Source organism: Ambystoma mexicanum, chromosome 5q (genome assembly GCF_040938575.1).
Source record: "Ambystoma mexicanum isolate Mex_15411 chromosome 5q, UKY_AmexF1_1, whole genome shotgun sequence".
Taxonomy (NCBI): Eukaryota; Metazoa; Chordata; class Amphibia; order Caudata; family Ambystomatidae; genus Ambystoma; species Ambystoma mexicanum.
The window spans coordinates 707665118-707684384 of record NC_090933.1 but is presented as its reverse complement, the minus strand read 5'-3'; the positions used below and the strand labels follow the sequence as shown (position 1 = coordinate 707684384).

At 45.3% G+C, this 19267-nt stretch overlaps 1 protein-coding gene across 1 annotated transcript in view; it reads left to right on the top strand.

The window, feature by feature from the left end:
* Positions 1-19267, top strand: part of TRAM1 (translocation associated membrane protein 1) — a 519069-nt gene that overhangs the window by 143945 nt on the left and 355857 nt on the right. Inside the window, exon 3 of the mRNA XM_069621183.1 lies at positions 18954-19069. Within this exon, the coding sequence (XP_069477284.1) occupies positions 18954-19069 (116 nt within the window). The remainder of the gene's footprint in view (positions 1-18953; positions 19070-19267) is intronic.

Below are 19267 nucleotides of genomic sequence, written 5' to 3'. Positions count from 1 at the left end.
ATCCAGCTCATGGGGAAGCAGCTTCTGGCTAATGAAGGCCACTGGCCACCATTCTTTATCGGTCCCCTGGGAGAGGACAGCTCCCAGCCCCATACCGGATGCATCCGTCTGCAAGAAGAAGTGTTGAGAAAAGTCCGATCATCACCGGGCGTGAGGAGATAATGGAGTTTAGAAAAGGTGTCCACCGCCTTAGTGTCCAGAGTCAGATCTTCGGAACGCATGGATTTAAGTGCATGCGTAAGAGGTACCGCTATGGTCGAGAATAAGGGGATCCATCCTAGGAATACCCTTATCTTTCTTTGTGGTGTGTAGTCACAACCTTAATATAGTTTCGCCTTTGTCGACTTGCGGATGGATCTCTCTGCCTCCCACAGTATATCTCAGATATTTTTGGTTGGTTTGCAGGATTTCTTTTTTCCAGATTAATGTGTAGACCACTTTCTCCCATGGTGGCAACCCGTTTACGGAGGTGCTCCAGATGTTCGGGCCATGTGCGACTGAACACAATGTCATCTAGGTAGGCAGAAGCGTAGGATGTGTATGGTACCAGTATCTTGTCCATGAAGGATTGGAAGTAGCAGCGGCTCTGTGTAGTTCGAAAGGAAGGACCATGAACTGGTATAGTCCCTGCGGACTGGAGAAGGCCCTTTTAGGCCGGTCTTCTTTCAGGAGGGGGAATCGGCCAATACCATTTGATAAAGTCTATGCTACTCAAAAAAAGTGTAGGCCCTAATCGTTCCACCAGTTCATCTATGCGGGGCATGGGGTAAGCTTGGTAAGTAGAGATAGAATTGAGCTGGCGAAAGTCCATGCAAAACCTGATGGAACAGTCTGGTTTGGGTACCAAGACAATTGGGGAACACCAGGGTCTCGGAGGGTTCGATGATGTCTAGTCTGAATATTTCATCAATTTCCATTTGTACCTCCTTTCTCTTTGCTTCAGGGATATGATATGGTCACAGATGAACGATTTTGTCATGATGCCTACCTCCAAGGAGCCAGGTCCGACCCAGCAACCCCAGAGGCAGACATCATTCCCCCCACGGAAGTGCCACCGGGCCCAAGCTGGGGCCCTTTGGACACAGTCCTGGCGCCTTAGGCGCCAGGCTCATGGTAGACCCCTGTCCTGGCGCCTTAGGCGCCAGGCTCATAAAGCTAGAGATGTGTTCAAGTGTTTTAATGTGCACTTACCTGATGCAGACCATGCTGCTACATCCAGGCCCTCTTGAGGCCTCAATGGAACTACTTTACCTGTGGGACTACTTTCCACCTGGGTGTGGTTGGGGAAGGATACATACCTGGAACTTCTTCCAAAGCTATTTAAACCACGTCTGATTAGCAACTCATGCTTCGCGTTGTTCTGCTCCTCGCAGCTGGACGCTCACCATGTCAGCTCCTGCATCTGGACTTCAGCCACGCCTGTCAGCATCCTGGGTCGCCTGCAAAGGGAGATAAAAGAGAATTGGTTGGAGAAAAAAGACCTTACCAGCTAAAGCTGCATCACGGAGACATCACACCGACGATCCTGAAAGGGAAGACATCATTTTAAAAGCATTTCGCTTCGATCGCTGCAGCGCTGCATTTCACTCACCTTTCCTGGGCGCCTCCATCTTCAGCAGCGATCATCCGGATCCGCACCCACTTCTCAGAGCCTAGAGAGAAAAAGACAAGAAAACAAGGTGAGAGAAGGAAGGGAATAGGAAAGGCTCAGTTTCCTTCTAAGACTTACCTGTTGGGTTATTCCCATTTCATTTCGGGTCCTGCTGCTTCCTGGCATTCCGGACCCCGGCCCCTATGGGGAAAAAAAGACAAGGACATTGAATGAGCGAATGCAAAGACATTACCTGAACGCTCATCCAGAACTTACCTGTCATTTACTGGAACTGCACGTTTCACTTCGGGTCGGCGCCATATCTCTGGCATTCCGAACCCCGGCCCCTAAGGGGAAAAAAGACATAAGCATTAGCGCTTGCTGCAATAAGACAATGAACATTATTATTAAGTTTGAACTTGCAACAGAACTCTTACAGCGCCTCACCTGAATAGTCAAGCTTATTTTGAACTCCCATCAAACCTCAATCCAGTGAAATAACTGGGTTTCAACGCGCCCCTGCATCGGAAGCAGGATGGAGAACTCATCCTTCCAGACCCTAAGGTGAGACTTCACGGGGAATCGTGGAAGGGTATCGTGGAGGGCTGGAAGGGAGTGGGAGGCTTGAGCATTATTCCATCAGTAGGTAATACTCCCTTTTCACGCACAGGGGAATATTCCTGCGAGCCAGAAAAGACCAGAGTAGAGGGGCCCTTCCAGTCCATCTTCAGAGTCCTGCGCTTCACCACTGAAGAAGCATCAGCACTCGAAGCCAGACCTGCGCCTCCGTGGGAATCAGGTGAGCGTGACAGATTTCCCTTGTAGGATCCATTCCACTCACGGGGAGGGGGAAAAACAACAAAGGAAGCAGCCTCTGCCTACTTCCACACCTTTAAGACACTCCACTCCTCATAAACAGACAGACAAGTCCAAGTCTTCTGCGATCACAAAGACCCCTACTCAGACCACCAAGTCTAGTCAGGATAAGTCAGAGAAACTTCCAGAAAGAGTCATCCCCAGATCTAGAGAATGGTCTACTGATGACATAGACAGGGTCATGTCAAGGATGTCGTCATTGGCAGATTTTTACGCAAAAAACCCTGAACACTTTCTCTCTTATACTCCTGACGGGTCAGCACCCTCAGGCTCTAAGGATCCTATACCTCCAAGTAAAAAGTCCCGGTTTGAAACACCAACACGGTCTTCAGACCCCTTCTATGTACAGCCCACTCTCGGTATCAAGGAGAGACATCCTTTTGTGAGGATCCAGATTTGGGTATGTTGGAAGAGCAAACTGGTAAGGGCTACTATGGGGATGATGAGGACCAAGAAGAGGATGAGGACGACCCAGAAACCTACAGAGTAGATTCCCCGGTAGAGCAGGAACCCCCGGTTACAGACTCCCCTGTCGACAACCAACCTCTCCTGAATGAAGTTCTGTCTCGAGCAGCTGAACATTTCCACATTGACACCCAGGGTGCTCAAGAGGAGAGGGACTTCGCCGAACGAGTTAGTGAGAGAAAGGAGACCTGTTGCTCAGGCCATCCCTATCCTGAAGTCTATTCAGAGGAGAATAGACCCTTCACTCATAAATCCTAACCTCACCAGAGCATTGAACCCCAGGATTGAGAAACTTTTCAGGGCAGCCCAATCAGACCCACTGTATATAAGGGGGCATCTGAAGCCGGACTCCCTGGTTGTTACAAACACCCGTAAGAGGGCTGGAACACCCTGGTCATCGTCGAAGCTCCTCCGGACAAGGAGAGCAAGAAACTGTATGGTTTGGGCAGGAAAGTAGCCTCCACTTCCGCCTACCAGGCAAGGATTGCCAACTCCACCACCCTGTTGGCCAGCTACAACTGCCATCAGTGGGAAGAAGTTGCGGCACTCATAGACTCCGCCCCAGAACCCTTAAAGAGCCAGTTGGCATGAGTTTCGGCAGAGGGAAGAGCCGTTTCCGGTTGCATTTTAAAGGCAACCTTTGATGCCGTGGATAACGCCGGCAGATTGATAGCAGAAGGAACTGTTATCAAGAGACACGCTTGGTTAAGGCAGTCTGGATTCAAAGCTGAAACCCAAGCATCATTGTTAGATAAACCGGTGGAGCCGGATCTGTGTGGTAAGGCGGTCGAGGACGCACTGAAAAATGGCAAGGACGAGTATGAAACACTCAAATCCCTAGGCCAACTAACCAATAAAACCCCTAATCACAGAGGGAATGGCAATTTTCGTCGGCCATGCGGCCAACATTCCCAGAGAGGATCTAACTATTCCCAGGGGCAGGGTACACCGTGGAGCAATGATAACCAACAGTCTACCCAGGGTTACGGCAGGGGTAATAAAAGAGGACGCGGAAAAGGTAGAGGCAGCCCCAGTAGAGGAGGTGGCACGCCTCCACCAAAACAGTGACGCTCCGTTCAGGCTCCCTTCTCACGCAACCCCAGTAGGGGCATGCATTTCCAACTTCACCCAAGCTTGGGAAGGGATCACATCAGACAGATGGGTGCTGTCCACAGTATCTGCAGGGTACTGCATAGAACTGTTGGAGCGTCCCAGAAACCATCCTCCACGACAAAAAATACATTCCTTGGACCACCAGAAGATCCTCCACGAGGAGATCGTCAATCTGCTAGCAAAGGACGCGATAGAACTCGTCCCGGGACACCAGGTAAACAAGGGTATTTATTCAACTTTCTTCCTTGTGACAAAAAAAGATTTGACAATGCGCCCAGTATTGGACTTACGGCCTGCAAACAAGTATGTCAAGCCCCAAAAGTTTCGCATGACTACTCTCCAGGAGGTAATCCAGCCTCCTAAAAAAGGGGATTACATGGCAACATTGGACATGAAAGATGCCTATTTTCATATTTCCATGTTCCCAGCGCACAGAAAGTACTTGTGCTTCAAGGTGGACAGTCGGCACTACCAGTTCAAGGTACTGCCCTTCGGGATAGCTTCGGCTCCAAGGGTATTCACCAAGGTACTGGCGGTGGCGGCAGCACACCTACGCAGGGAAGCAATCCCAGTGTACCCTTACCTGGATGACTGGCTCATCACGGGGGAGATCCCAGTAATTTGCAGAGCAAACATTCAAAGGACTATCGACTTCCTCTTCGAATTGGGCTTCTCAATAAATGAGAAAACGTCAAGTCTGGTGGCAAGCACATCCAAACAGTTCCTAGGAGCTATCCTAGACACTCAAGAGGGGTTGACCTTTCCTTCCGAGAAAGAATTCGGAATATACTGCTGCAAATTCCGCAATATCAGTCCGGTCACCAGATAACGGTACGCAAAGCAATGCGTTTGCTGGGCATGATGGCGTCCTGTATTTACCTGGTCCCTCACGTGCGCCTGCGCATGCGTCCCATGCAGGAATGGTTGGCGAAACAGTGGTCTCAGGCAAGTGGTCAGTTGGACGATCTAGTGGTCGTTTCGCCAACACTTGTACAAAGCCTTCACTGGTGGACAAGAGAGAATCTTTCCAGGGGGAAACCCTTTTACGATCCCGAGATACAGGCGGTAGTCACAACCGATGCATACCTGACTGGGTGGGGAGCTCACCATCTCCACCACACAGCTCAGGGTCTCTGGTCGCACTCAGTGGCCAAGAATCATATCAACCTGTTAGAGCTTCTGGCAGTATTCAGAGCACTTCAAGCGTTCGAGCCCTACCGGTTAAATCTGTCAGTGCAAATCCGGACGGACAGCACTACAGCCATGTTCTACCTGAACAAGCAAAAAGGGACTCGATCGCCAAATCTGTCCAAGCTTGCCCAGAAAATCTGGATATGGGCACTCAGACGGAACATCTTCCTGTCATCGCAACATGTTCCATGGGACCTCAATTCCCTAGCGGATGCTCTGCGCAGAGACCCCCTCCCAGAGGAACACGAATGGTGTCTACACAGAAGTCGTAGAAGATATCTTCTCTCAGTGGGGTTTCCCCACTATAGACCTATTCGCCACAAGCGAAAACAGACAATGCCCACAATTTGCATCCAGGTTCCCCCAACCAGACTCCCAGGGGAACGCCCTGTGGATGAACTGGTCAGGGATGTTTGCGTACGTTTTTCCACCAACTCCTCTAATCAGGAAGGTGGTCAACAAGATGAACGGAGAATCGATGACGCTCGTCCTAGTTGCTCCCATGTGGGCAAGACAACCGTGGTTCCCACACTTACGCAGATTGGCGGTGTGCGAACCCATCAAACTTCCGGGCTGGTACAACCTACTGTCCCAGCACCAAGGTCAAACAGTGCATCCTCAACCCAACTCAATGAACCTGGCAGCATGGCTCCTGAGGTCAAAGTTCGGACATCTCAATTTACCACAGAGGTGTATAGACATCCTAAAGGAATCTAGGAAACCTAACACAAGGAACTACTTTGACAAATGGAAGAGATTCGTTATCTGATGCCAGAATAAACAAATCAACCCAGTTGATTGCACTCCTTCCACTATTGTTACATACATGCGCCACCTGCTGGACGCAGGACTGGTTTTTAACTCACTGAAGGTACACCTGGCAGCCCCGTCGGCATACACCACTTCCCATAACAAGGTGTTGTGGTGGAAAGTACCAGTAGTTAAAGCCTTAATGGAAGGAGTAAAGGGACTTCACCCTCCTATTTCAAACCCACCACCAGGATGGGACCTTAACGTGGTGCTATCTAAGCTCATGGGCCTCCCATTCAAGCCCATGCACAAAAGCAGTCTCAAACACCTGACTTACAAAACGGCCTTCTTAGTAGCAATTACATCTATAAGAGGCAGTGAAATTCAGGCTCTTTCAGTGCAAGATCCCTTCTTTACTATCCATAAAGATAAACTGGTTTTATGCACACACCCTAGGTTCTCACCTAAGTTTATTTCAAAATTCCACGTGAACCAGTCGATCGAGCTTCCGGCTTTCTTCCAAGACCCACAAAGCTCGGCTGAGGTGAAACTACACACACTAGATATGCGTAGGGCGGTCCTCTAATATGTAAACAAGACCAGACCGCTAAGGAAAACGGATCAGCTGTTTGTCTCCGTAGCTACAGGCAGAGAGGGGATCGCGTCTCTAAAGGTGCCATCTCTAAGTGGATTATTAACTGTATCCAGCTGTGCTACTCACTTTCTGAAAAGACTCTGCCTTTCACGCCTAGGGCCCACTCTACAAGAGGCATTGGGGCCACTCTGGCTTTCATTGCAAATGTACCCCTTGACACCATTTGTAAAGCAGCTACTTGGAGCTCTATTCACACTTTTACTCAGCAAGACAGATACACAAGTGGGACAAGCGGTTCCAAGACCTTTATTTGCTCATGACCCTTCTCACATCCCACCTCCTTCAGGTACTGCTCACTAATCTAGGCACAGCATGTGATCTAAGCAGATTCCACAAGCCTCAGAAGGGATACATTACTCACCGTAATCGTATTTCTGATGCTTGTATCTGCTTAGATTCACATGCGACCCACCCCTCCTCCCCTCTGAGAGAAGGCACATGGATGCTTGTAGTCTTACCTTTCTATCTATCTGCTTGGATTATCTGTACTCGCGCAACTCCTCATGCTACCTCATGTCAGAAAAAATACAATCTGAGGGTCCTAGACGCATGAGGGATCATGGGTACAGTGGACGTCACACTAGGGATAGTATTACTGGCACGCCCTGTGTCGACGCCCTTTTTGAGTTTTGAAAAACAAACTGTAATACTCCGCAGCTTCCACTAGATGTCAGCCTATGCACAGCATGTGAATCTAAGCAGATACAAGCATCAGAAATACGATTACGGTGACTAATATATCCCATTCAACACAGTTCTAAAACATTCACTAGAAGGAGGCAGTCTATATCACACAAAAATATACTTTACACAGTACGGGTCTGAGGCATTTAAACTACTTAAAAGGAGGAGCAAAAAGACATAGGTTAATAAAAAGAATATTAGTTACTCTTGTACAGTGCAAATTGAGTTCACCAGAGTAGCTGACTCAATGCAATAGGCTAAGCCAAAGTCAATGGGCTAAAGTCTTGTATAGGATCAAGCAGTTCTGGTAGTTAAATGGAAAAGTCTTTGCCAAAGTTCTCAGAAGTAGTTCGTAAAAGAAAGATTCATATGTTGGGTCACAAACTGACTAGGACTGCAAGTTGCCAAAGTTCCAAGCACTTTCGCAGTGAGAGGTAAGTTCTCTCGGTCGGGTTTTCACAGTACCTTACAATGACGAAAAAGATGCAGCTGAAGACTTCTGTTCCTGCCGATCTCGCTGTTCCGGAGCCTCCGTCGTGGGGACAAGAGGGAGGACGTCGGGGACTCCTGCACTGGGACTGGGACTGGTCAAAGCTGCCACTTGTCAAATCTTCAATTCCGTTAGCTGTAGACAAGCACACAAACTGGTGTCCCTCTACCTGGCTATTCGGTTTCCTGCTGCACTCTGAGGAAAATACAACCAGCTCTGAGAATGGTATCCAGGTGGCTTAAGAGTTGATTTCTCCCTTTCAGTTGATGGGACCAGTCGACCTTGCAGGGCTACTCTGTCGAGATGAACTTAGCAATTCGGACCTGTAGCAGGGCTTCACCGGGCAAACCAACTGTCCAGGAGTTGCAGCAGCCGTCTTCAAGCTCTTCGGTTCTTTCGTTCCAGTGGTCGACTCTGCCTTCCAAGCCAAGAGACTCGCCTTTTATCCAGTTTCCTCCCATTCATTCCAGCCTAGCTGCCACTCACCCAGCAGGGTGGCTGTCCTTGCCAGTCAGCCAACCAATCACGCCAGAGTGCATTTGGGTCTCCTAGGAGACTAAGCACAGGGAGTTTTGGGCACCTCCTCACTTCCTGCCCACCCCAACACTCTGGCGCCTGAAGCGGTGTCTTCAGTCCTGAAGGCTGCCAAAGGCGATGAAACAAAGGGACCAAACCTGGATTGGCATGCAGAGCAAAACTCTAGAAGGACCTTTCCACAAAGAAATGGTGAAAAGGGGGCTCGGACGCCGTCTTGAAAAACATGGCTCCCGCGATGTAATGCTACCGGTGTTTGGGGGCAGGGAAAAAGCATGGTTCGTTGTAAAACCACTGCCACCAGCCATTTCGATAGGAAAGGGTAGCATTTGACAGCTACATGAGTATCTAGACACAGGGGATACTAGGTAACCCCTCCAGCACTCTGTTGTAAGAGAGGATGTGCTGGGTCTAGGAATTTGAAAAAAACTAGTAAAGTCAATTTCACTTTACTTTCTCTGGGAAACAGTAGTTTATCCCAGATAAGGTATTTCAACCTTGGGAAATCCTAAAAGGCTTCCCTGTGCCACTGCACTGAGGGTGCTGTGTGACACACTTGAAAAGATGCCTATGGAGTTGTCTAAAAACTCCGTAATCAAAGAACACAAGAGTAAAACACATCAAAATACATAGGAGAGTGGGAGAAAAGGGTCACACTCTCTCCAGGTAAACAAAATCAAGTCCTCAAAATCCAGCAAAGTTGCTGGGGGTCTCTAAGGTGAAGGGGAATTAGAACATTTGTGAGAATTCTCCCTAACAGTGAGGACATCATAATAGGTTTTTATAAAATTATGAGGTGAACCCATCTGGTCCGGGAGTTGTTGGAGTGTTTTGATGGCCGCCACAACTTTCGCCTCTTGCATTGGTTGTTCCAGTTGCAGAACCATTGCTGGTGGGAGGGATGGATGGAAATTTGACTTGGACGCAGGTAGTCACTCACCGCCTCCACATCTGACGGAGCAGTGGATGCAACATAGTATTTGTGAACCTAGGCCAGTTTGCGATCTTCTGCAAAATATAGGTAGCCCTCATCTTGTAAGGCTATGATATTGTTGCGTGTTCTGGTTAGCTAATTTGCGAACTAAAATTGTGTTAGCCTGGTTGCCTCTGGTGCAATAGTATTGTGTGACCGTTAATAAGGCCTGTGATGATCTTTCTGCAAGATTTATTTATTGTGCATTTGTAAGGCGCTTATACAACAAGTAAATTTGTTTTCAAGCGCCCACAAGGCAAAGGTGCACCTCAAACTTGGCTCTGGCTGTTTTTAATTGGCATCTTGTTCTGAGGGACCCAGAAGGTTTATGTGCAGTTTCCCTTATGCGAACCTCCACCTCTAGATCCTCCCTGAAGCGAGTTCTAGCTTTTGAGTAGGTAGAGGTTAGCTTCAACAGCTCCCCCATGATCACAGCCTTCATTGCGTCCCAAACTGTTTGGCGCAATATCATCTTTGTGGTTGTTTTCAAAATGTGATGATTGTAGCTTTGATTTCCTGGTTTATCACTGCATCTTTAAATATGGGGTTATACAGTGTCCAGGGTTACGACTAGGGGCTCTTAAGCCTGAGACTGACAGGGATAGTGAGACTAGGGCATGGTCCAAAGCGCTCTTGCGTGTATGGTGGCTTCAATAATTGAAGGGGCCAAGGAGGAGGAAGCCACGACAGTGTCAGTTCGTGGAACCCTCTATGAACATGGGAATGGTGAGTGTAGTTGCGTATTGCCCATATGTCTACCAGGTTCATGTCTCAAAGGATTTTCGTGAAAACCAGCGAGTTTCTAAAGTCGCCTCATGTAGCAGGCAGTGTTTTATCAGTTCTGGGGCCAGATTAAAGTCCCATTCTCCCCCCTCCCCTCCCCCCCCCCCCCCACTCACCATCCTATATTGATCCTTCTGCAAAGGTCTGGAGTCGACTCAGCAAGTCAACTAGGTCTTTTCCTTCATTAGGGGCATATAATGAGATTAATGTGAAGGTCTTCCCCATGACTATCCCTTTGACCCTTCTAGGTATCTCCCATTAGGGTCCTGTAATATTACCAAACCCACATAAGGGGGGGGGGGGGTTCTGTCAAATAGAATTGCAATACTCCTCTTCTTAACTTCACTAGAGTCAAAGAACCCAGGCGAAAAGCATCTGTGTGTGAATCTGAGTTGGTGTCCTCAGCGCAAGCCATAAGCGTTGCATATCAATGCTTTAGAACTGTCAATTCCCTCAGTTCCCTTTCTGAATTCGTAATATGCAGTCTTCCCTCCTTCCCACATGTTATCCCTCAAAAAATATAAAGTGTAGATGGGGTACCTAGTTAACGGTGCGCTGAAGGCCTCCCCTAATTACAAGCTCAAGATGTACGTTGGAAAAAGGGTCTGTATAAAATAGCTTAGTGTGGGCTACGGTACAGGTAGAAATGGTGGGATACCCCAACCCACCTTAACAGAGTAAAATGATTCAACTATTCTCCTCTTCCATGCTCTACACTCCTCTTGAAGTAGACCATGAAATAGTGCTGCAATTTTAGTTGCCTGCGAACAGTGCAATATTTTATTTCTATGGTTTCAAAACCTATTTGCTCACCTCCAATTTTGGTAAGAGACTAAGAATATATATCTTGGGAGAAATACATATGTGGAAATGTTACATAGATGACGTGTTAATATGGAACGGATCGCCAGAGAGATTTGAGCTCTTCCTACAACATCTCAATCATAACTTTGGGATCGAATTTACGGGCCAGATTCATGACTCGCACATGGTGCTTTTGGACTTCAACATATCCATTGAGCAAAATAGACTTCAAACCACCACACAGAGGAAACGCACAGTGGTGAATGCCATACTACATGCATCAAGTTGTCATGAACAACATACCTAGAGGAGAGTTCTTCCGAGCGCGCTGAAATTGTAGCACAAATGTGGCTTTTAACTTAGAATGTGAGCTAATTGGCGACAGATTCAAGGAAAAGAGGTATCCTGCCAAAACCATTACCAAGCAAGAAGCACAATCATTATTCAGATCGTGAATCACTATTGAACAAGGAGATTATTACAAAAAGTACATATCCAGAATTGGTCAACTTTATTACCAAATATTCTAGTGACAGCAGTCAAATTTATAACATGCTCAAGAAACATTGGTATATTTTGAAATTGGATAGGGATATTTCACTATATATTTCTGACAGCCCAAACATAATTTATACTAAATTACCAACACTTCGAACAAAACTAAGTCCCTCTTCCTTGATATCTGAACCCAACAAGCAGATAACCTGGCTTAGTAGCCCAAGCAAAGGAGTCCACAAATGTGGTAATTGTAATTTCTGCAAGTTTGCCTCATCACCTACAAAGATTTTTTCCTGCCATGGAGGACTACAGGTAGAAATAACAGACTTCATTAATTGTAAAACTAATTTTGTGGTGTATGGAATTGTGTGTATGTAAAAACGTATATATAGGTAGCACCATCAGGGATATCGGAGTTGGAATCTGTGAACACTTGGCAAATCTGATCAATCAAGATCCCAAACTTTCTCTGGCTGTTCATTGGCAAAGACAACACCGACAGGACAATAGTAAAGATAGATGCTTCGTGGGACTACAGCAAGCAAGACCGCCATCTACACTTATGGCAGTTAGAAGCCCACACTATTTGTAAAGTTGGATGTTTAAAACTTGGACTGAACCAGGAGCATGAGTTAAATGTCTTTCTTTAACCAAGGACGTGATATCGGGAAACTGCTTGTCTATATGCGTGGTGAAGTGCACTAATCTATGTAACATATGGATACAAAAATCAGACACTAAGGATAATGGAATGAAACTAGGAGATGTACATATTCATGCAATGTGACATTAGATCAGCATATTCTGTTGTCCAAGAGGTTGTAAGTGGTAAGGTGGTACCTAATCTGATGTGCGCAACTAATGCCACACTAAACGCAAGAGTTAATACACAAGTCAGTAATACCAGTACACCACTACTTTTTAATCAACAGTAGGTGGGGAGCAAGGTAGAGCCTCCGGTATAAGTGACTATCCATCATCGGATGTCACAATTGTATTGTGTATATGGCATTAAGCATCTATTATGTATTCAGCCAACAAACAAAAGATCAGGAGGGCTCATATTAAGTATGTATTATCCCTCCTAGGTCTGTTTCAAAAGCACCGTTCGACTTAAGGACTCAGCGTGAACTTAATTTATCTCAAATTTAAAGCGAATGATGGAACGAGATGCTGTCATCGGAATAAATAATGTTTAATATCAAACAGAGTAAATGTTGCCAGTAGGACTAAATTACTCATTTGTTGAAGCACGTTAGTGGAATCAATTAAACACATATTTAACACATTCAACCTGTACTGTTTTCAGGCAATCATTTACTAGTTGCGTTAAAACAAGGTCCGGTGATTGATCACATGACTTTATCTAAACGTATAAATTAAGGGCTCAAAGCACAGTCCTGGCTTTGCCGGAGCAGTGGCAGGATTATCGCATTTACACACAGATTTTCAATTACTTTATTGAACACTTTCAGGTAAGCGCAGCGTGAAACATTCCCTCTCAGATAATTTGGAACGTATGTTAAGCGTGAAATCTTCCGCTCACTAGCTATGGCAAATAGAACAATATCTCTTAACTTTGTTGCTGCTACGAAGCAGTGACGGGACCATCCCACTTACGTGTAGACTTCCATTTACTTTGACTACCATTCTCAGGTAAGCGTAGCGTGCAGTATCTCTTCTAGTAACTTGAAGCGTATATATCAAAGTGAAATATCCTGCTCACTAACTATGGAAAATAGAACAACATTTTTTAACTTTGTTGCAGCTATGAAGCATTGCGCACATTCTCAGACAGACTACCAAAGGCGGTGCCTTTGACAATAACGCCGCAATTTAGTGGGACAAGTAAATAATGGTCTGACTATTAACTTGCAAACATGGTCACCACGGTATCGCTTTAAAATAGGTAAGATGTTTGTCGACGCTGATTATTGACCTAGTCCTTATAAACAGAATGAATCTATTAGATACAAACAAGTGCTGTTGTACGTATCAGATGGCATAACACGGTGGCACCTTTACAAAACTAAACAGTGCCATCTTATCCAACAGAGGAAACGCCCAGCTCGAGGTAGCAAACCGTAAGCAACTATATTGCTGGTATCTTAAGGATTGCACCAGATGAAAATAGTATGCATCACGATCAGTGAGATAGTGAGACAGGTAACCTACTTACCATCTCCTTTAATCATTATTCTTTTTTTATGAAATGGCTCCACATAATGTGGTGTTTCGCTATGTCTTTAGTTACACGTAGGCTCCCTTGTGTAACCATCTGATGTTGTTTTTCAATTACTATGATGATTATTTGTGCATTCTAAGTAAACTAGGGTCATTCAGACCAGTTTTCATGTAGTTATACCATCCATGAAATACTATTGCATATTTCAAGATTGAACAAATTGATTTTTATTGGAGATTTTGCAACATTTTAATAGTTGTTTTTTCCACCTCTCCCCTAATTGACGTCGTCATTCTTGGCTGATTATCATATGACTCATGTGTTCTAGTGATTATATGGACAGTACATTAACTAAACTCAAGCGTTGCATTGTTTAAGTATGCCCTGACGAGGACCCAACGGGTCGAAACATGTGTTGGCAAATCTGTGTTCGTTATCTTATGTTCTAGTGAGATTTCCCATAACTTTGTATTAGCAAATTTAGAGAATTTCTATAGAAGATCTGACAATTTTTTGTGAATTGAATTTCCATGTTAGAACATGTAGTGATCCTTGTGCGTTTGAAACACGTTGAATTGCACCTGCAAAGAATGAATGGATCTCAATGCTATATATTCTTAGTCTCTTACTAAAATTGGAGGTGAGCAAATATGTTTTAAAACCATAGCAATAAAATATTGCACTGCTCGCAGGCAACTAAAATTGCAGCACTATTTCATTGTCTATTTCAAGAGGAATGTAGGTCGCGGAAGAGGAGAATAGTTGAATCCAAGCATATAAACCCTCACCCCACATCCCCAACCCATGAAAGCCAAACATCTAAATTAACTTCAATGTAAATAAGTAACGGGTCACTATATCACCAAGCGATAACTTCGGGGTATCCTGCGACAGGGATAAACGGGTCAATGAACATGTAGTGTAAACCATAATTGCCCTTAAATAGGCCTAACATAGTAATGAGAGCCCAGCGGCTGAGATGGTTATTCAGGCCGGCACGACCCAGACTGCCAGTAGGAGGCAACTGGGTCAGTCCAGGTCTGTGAGGTTATCACAGAGGGTCATCTTGGGTGTGCCAGCCTCTTATTGTGGCTATTACGGCATGATCGATTCTCTAAATCTTCATGTTTTGCATTGAGGAGGTTAACTTTGTCCCCTAGAGCTTCTATACGCAAAGCCCACTCACTGACCTTGTAGGACTGTTGGCATAGGGCAGTGTCAACCTCTTGGATGCGTTGCCTGGATTCACCAAGTCTTTTATCCATAGAGGCTAACTTGCTCAATATCTCAGTCAGACTTCCCTGGCTCTCCAGCTTGATCTTCGAAAGCTGCTGCTGCAGTGTCTTGAACTTGGGCCACAGTTGTGAGTGCTTTTTTTCCTCATTTCTGGATGTGCAGCAAGGAGGCGATATTGCCGGCTGTGTGCCTTCCCCGCCTTAACCATGATGTTGATCTACAAACCCAATTCGACCTTCAGAGTGAGGCTTGCAGTGTTGGAAAAATCGCCAGGTTTAGTAATCCTCTAAGTGGGAATCCTGGACCCGATTTCTGTTTCCTTTTAATACAATCTCCTCCAGGGCTTGTGTAGTGAATTGCGCAGGCACTCAGAAGCTGGGCCCCATCTCTCACCTGACCACTCCAGCACAGCCCGGTTAAATGATGCTGCACAGTAAAAGCCTCTCCCTGTGGTTGTGTGAGAAGCCACCCAACACCAGCAGCAACCTCAACCAGGTTCAGCCCAGGTCCGGCGCACCTAGCGTTGTAGTAGCCCCTAGACAATATTTAGGTTTGTTACAGCCAGCGGGACCAATCGGTCCAAACATTCACGTGTCCAGGGGGAACAGCAGGGCAGCACCCTCCCGTTAGCTGCTCTGTTTTGATACTGGGGAAAACTGGGTGTCGGGCTGCTTGGTAACGGGTACTCCCCGGGGGGGGGGAGTGGGCAGCTCCAGAGCGTACAGGAAATGGGCGACAGGAGGCTGAGGCAGCCGCCAGGGACTCAGCTCAGGAGGCTGACTTGTCCCCTTCAGCCCCACGCCGATCTCAGCGGTTGTTGCACACATCGCAGTGAGGCACAGCACCCTCTGCTGCAGCCAGCCAAGACATTGGGGCAGAGCATCCATGCCACGTCTCCAGCTCCACTCAGCAGGTGGCCCAGAGCACGCTGCTCACCACAGCTTGTCCTGGCCACCGAGCTAGATCGGAGCCCTCCCGGGGCGTCTCAGGATATTCCCCCACCTGCCACTGCAGTCGAAGAGGCGATCATGGTTCCGCAGCTGGGGCAATAAACGTATTTTATCCCCATAGTCGCAGGCAGCTGTCAGGCGGCCATGTTTCTTCACTGCTTGCCAGGCCACGCCCCTGAGCGCAGATTCTATTAATGATTTTCACTCGCCTGTCATCTTTTGATTCTCTAGCCACTATCAGCTTTTACTATGAAGGGTTCCCCACCATGTGTGTGGCTGTCCAACTCCTTTAAACATCAGCGGGACCCTTCTTCATAGATCAGAATGGAAATGGTTAAAACACTAGACTGAGGCAAAGTTTCAAGTCTATTCTTCCCATAGCGCTTTTATTTCCCCCTCTTAGTCAATTTAAAGCTAATTGTTTTCTATTTCTTATTTAGTCAGTGGTGTTCTCCTAGGTTTTTATTTTCCACTATTAACTCATCACCACCTCTACCTAATGCTTCGTTTAACATTTGATTCTGATGACTGCTAGTAGATCTTCCTTGGATCATTCCAACTCCTCTGCGGCATCTGCGACATCTTACTTGCTACTGTTTGTGATAATCCTACTTCTGAGCCACTTCCTGCTTTTTTTTATTAAATCTTTTTTATCTTGATTTTCTTCACTCTGAACTACTCTTAACAATATCCTTTAACCATCTGGGATTTTTTCTGATTCCTTTAAAGTGGCTACTGTTATCCCATTATTAAATAACCTTCTCTGGATAATACTGAGTTAGTTCATTTCCACCCCATATCTCTTTTGCCTTACTTAGCTAGGCTTTACAAATGCATTGTTCACTCTGGTCAGAACTGGTTGGCATGGCAGACTTGGTACATATTGGGGACATCTACGAGGATTGCCCTCTCCTCCTTCAAAGAGCTCTCAAAGCGAACAGAGTGCCCAAAAGGGAAATTAAAAGGCGGAAGGAAACCTATTATCAAAGCGTGAGGACCCCCAGGCTGTAGAAGGAGACATAATTTAGAAGGGCAAACTAGAGTAGGTTAGTCAACAATTAAGACTAAAGAGAGACTCACCTACCTAGTGTATTATAAGTTGCGACAAACCTAAATGATGACATGATGCCTCTCAGGACTGAGTCCATAGGTCAAAAATTCTGCATGGTGAAAATAGGCACAACAAAATTGGCAAAAGCGACGGACCTACACCTCCGAAAACATGGGCTTAGCTAAGGAAAAGCAGACGTTACAGAAGACCAACAATCCAACGATCAGAACACCCAAGAATAGAAAAATCCCCAAAAAGGAAAAACAAAGAACATCGAAAGCAAGGTACCAAGTCCACAATACGAATCAATCCAGTAAGGGTAGCGCAACTCTAGTAATCATTGCGTTGAGGCAAGAAGAGAGTTGGGGAAGAGGGAGAGAAACAACGGTAGGGGAAGAGTGAGCAAAAGTCACTGAAAGTGGGGAAGGAAGGAGCAAGGAAAACACATTGGAAGGCTGTCAGACTAAAGTATTCCAGCACAGAACCTCCAACTAGAAGGGGATCACATACTTGTTGCAGAGCGAGGGTCCCGTTGTCTGGCCGTCGGAGCGTCATTGCCGGGTCAGCTGATTGATGCGATGTTCCTTGCTGCGTGTTGGGTAGTGTAGTTCCTCCGTGCACCTAGCTGCCACAGCAAGCCCAAATGCTGTTATGTTGCTAACAGTCGGCGCGGAGCGTGCACTCTGACAACTGTCAATTTATTTCCTATTTGAGCTTGCATCATCTACTTCGGTTCCGTCTCAATCTGTTTTTCACCCAGGCCATTTGACGAAAACTGCCTTTCTTTGGGTTTCAAATTCCATCCTCCATGGCCACCATTTGAAACGGTCTTCAATATTGGTTCTGTTAGATCTCAGTGCAGAATCCACCGTTGCTTTTTAGTCCATCTTCACTGGGTAATTCTGGCATGACTCTTCAGTAGTTTTCTTCTCATTGTAGCATCTTGGAAGGGTTCATGTTCCAATCCTCTTTCCTATAGAGTTCTGCAGGGTTCTGTTATGTTGGTTCTTTTCACTCTCTACACTTCCCCTTTGGCTTCTTTCATTTCTGATAATAGCTTACATATACATTTTTACACAGATGACTCAAATCTTTTCTTTTGTTCTTTTGACGACACTGTTGATCAACTTCTTCCTGATTGTCTTCTGGCTGTTAAATCTTGTATGTTTTCACATTTCGTATGCCTTAATTCCAAGAAAATAAGTTTTCTTTCCTGTGTCTTCTAGCATTTTATCGTCTTTTATTTCTTTTCCTCTGCTATATTCACTAGTAGGTCTTTGTTCTCGTAAACTCAACTTTATTTTTGACTCTTCATTTACTTTACAGACTCGTATCTCTTGGAGTTGTATCTTTTCGCTTTCATCTTTTTAAAATCAAGAACATCTTTGAACTTTGCCTCTACGAAATTACTATTACAAACTACTGTGTTCTCATCTTAACTATTGCTCTTCTCTGTACATTGGCCTTCCTTGCTTTGCCCTTTTTCCTCTTCGTTCTGTTATTCGTTCTGCTGCTAGGTCATTGTTTGAACTTCTATATGCCCCTAATATTTCACCGTACATGATCAAATTGAGTTGGCTTCCGTTTTTAAATCTAGATGAGTTTAATTTTCTTTGCCTGGTATTAAAGTGTGGTTTTTTTTTTTTTTTTTTCCTTGTCTGGTTTAAGCATTCAAGTGTATTCACATATTGGCTCCTAGCTATTTGTTCCTTGGTTTCTCTGTATCTTCCTCCAAAGGTTTCTTCATTCTGCTTCCCAGTTCTCTCTTCCTCGTCCCCCATCTGTTTTGTTACATTAATTTATTAATGCCTACAATTTGGAATTCCCTTCCTCTGGAAATTCATTCCGGTTTTAATTTGCCACTTTTTAAGAAATGGCTCTGTTTTCACTCTGTGCTTTTTCTTGACTTTTGATTGCCATGACTTTTATTTCATTGGTTCATGATTTTAACGTTGAAGTACATTTGTACAATGCCTTGGTTAAAGGTGTTTCATAAATGTTATAAGAAATAAACAAACAAAAGGTGCAAAAGCCAAGCCTATTGTATTTGTCAATAAATGTTTAAATTGCATTCCTCCATGCTTTGCTTTAATTTGTGGTCCTTTTTTTCTTTTTGCTTTACAGAATTGGGTGAATCCATTAACCTCTATCACTATGGTGTAAAAGATGTGGCCACGGTTTTTTTCTACATGTTGGTCGCCATTATCATGCATGCCATTATTCAGGAGTATGTACTAGATGTAAGTATATATTTATTTTAATTGATATAAACCTGGCCCTGTTCCTTGCACTAAATCTTTTGAATTGGCCACGCATTGTATTGTATTGTTTATTTATAGTGCGCACCTAACCCAAAGGGTAGCAAGGCGCAAAAGTATCAAGCGTTTTGTGAAGCTTAGTTACATAGCAGCAGGAGGTGTGTTCCAGCAGAGGTTACA